The 1063-nt window shown below is 61.1% G+C and overlaps 1 protein-coding gene across 1 annotated transcript in view; it reads right to left on the reverse strand.

Annotated features, from left to right (window-relative positions):
- Positions 1 to 827, reverse strand: part of LOC114073520 — a 4292-nt gene extending 3465 nt beyond the window's left edge. Inside the window, exons 1-3 of the mRNA XM_027911254.1 lie at positions 655 to 827; positions 221 to 408; positions 8 to 132 (exon numbers count right to left, since the gene is read on the reverse strand). Coding sequence (XP_027767055.1) covers positions 8 to 132; positions 221 to 408; positions 655 to 789 — 448 coding nt within the window. The 5' untranslated portion in view covers positions 790 to 827. The remainder of the gene's footprint in view (positions 1 to 7; positions 133 to 220; positions 409 to 654) is intronic.
- Between the last annotated feature and the right edge of the window lie 236 nt (positions 828 to 1063).

Genomic DNA, 1063 nt, shown 5'->3' on the forward strand with positions numbered 1-1063 from the left:
AGTCGACCCACTGCATAGTGGTGGGTGTCAGTGTTGAGGAGCGTGTCCCAGGCATACTTGCGATCTATTTCCAGCAACACATCTTCACCCACCAGCTGGCCGAGCAGGGCTTTAATGGTCTGCACTGCAAACCTGTGTGCAGAGCACAGCCCAGGTGATGCCGAGAGCCCTGGCCACAGCCCCCAGGACGTGGCAGGGATAGAGGACTGGGATGGAGCACCTGTTGGGGGCGGTGGGAAGGCTGCGTTGCTCCCGGCAGCGCCTCCAGAACGTGTCGACCTCCTCTGACATCTCCTCTGTGCTGATGAAAACTTGGAAGAACAGAGTCAGAAGGAGGCGGGGGGAATTGTCCTTCACTCCACTAGGGAACCAGGACAGCTGGAGGATCTCCCAGAGTGCCACAGTTGCCTGCCAAAGACAAAGCACCCAGACACAGCTCTCAGTGCCCACATGTCCATTGGGCAGGGCCTGAGCGTGGCAGGGAGAGGCCAGGGGAGACACAGGGGCCTCACCCAGCCTGGTGCCCCTTAACCTGCCCCTATGCCAGGTTTGCAGCCCAGTGTCTGAGGCAGAGACAAGCAGTGGGGAAGGAGGACGGAAAGGCATCAGAGAGGCGACCATGGGGGCGAGCGGAGGCCAGTTCCAGAAACTCACTGCCAGGGCAAAGACATCCGTGTCATCCCCATCAGAGGTGCATCTCCTGTGCGCTGGCCAGTATTCCAGCACAAGGAAGAGTATCTGCAGCACCGGCCCCTGAGTTTTCCACGAGGAGATGAGCGTCCTCCACATGGTGCGAGCAGCTCTGTGGTGTGAGAACTCTGGGTCAGGGCGTGTGGGACACAGCACTGTGGCCTGGGCAGCTGTGGGGCCCAGGTGACAGAGCCACGGTGCCTTGTGGGGCAGGGAGGCAGGGTGGCCTCAGCACTGGGGGCTGACGTGCCAGCCTGGGGGAGACAGGAGCTGGAGTGTCCTGCAATTCTCCATCTCTCTGGCACACCCTTTGGGACAGGCTGTACAGGGTGATGGGTTCTAAAGGCAGGTGAGGCCTCAAGGCAGGTGGGCC

This window comes from Empidonax traillii, unplaced genomic scaffold (assembly GCF_003031625.1).
Source record: "Empidonax traillii isolate 1590-97213 ecotype Southwest subspecies unplaced genomic scaffold, ASM303162v1 scaffold6789:size5680, whole genome shotgun sequence".
NCBI classification, from domain to species: Eukaryota; Metazoa; Chordata; class Aves; order Passeriformes; family Tyrannidae; genus Empidonax; species Empidonax traillii.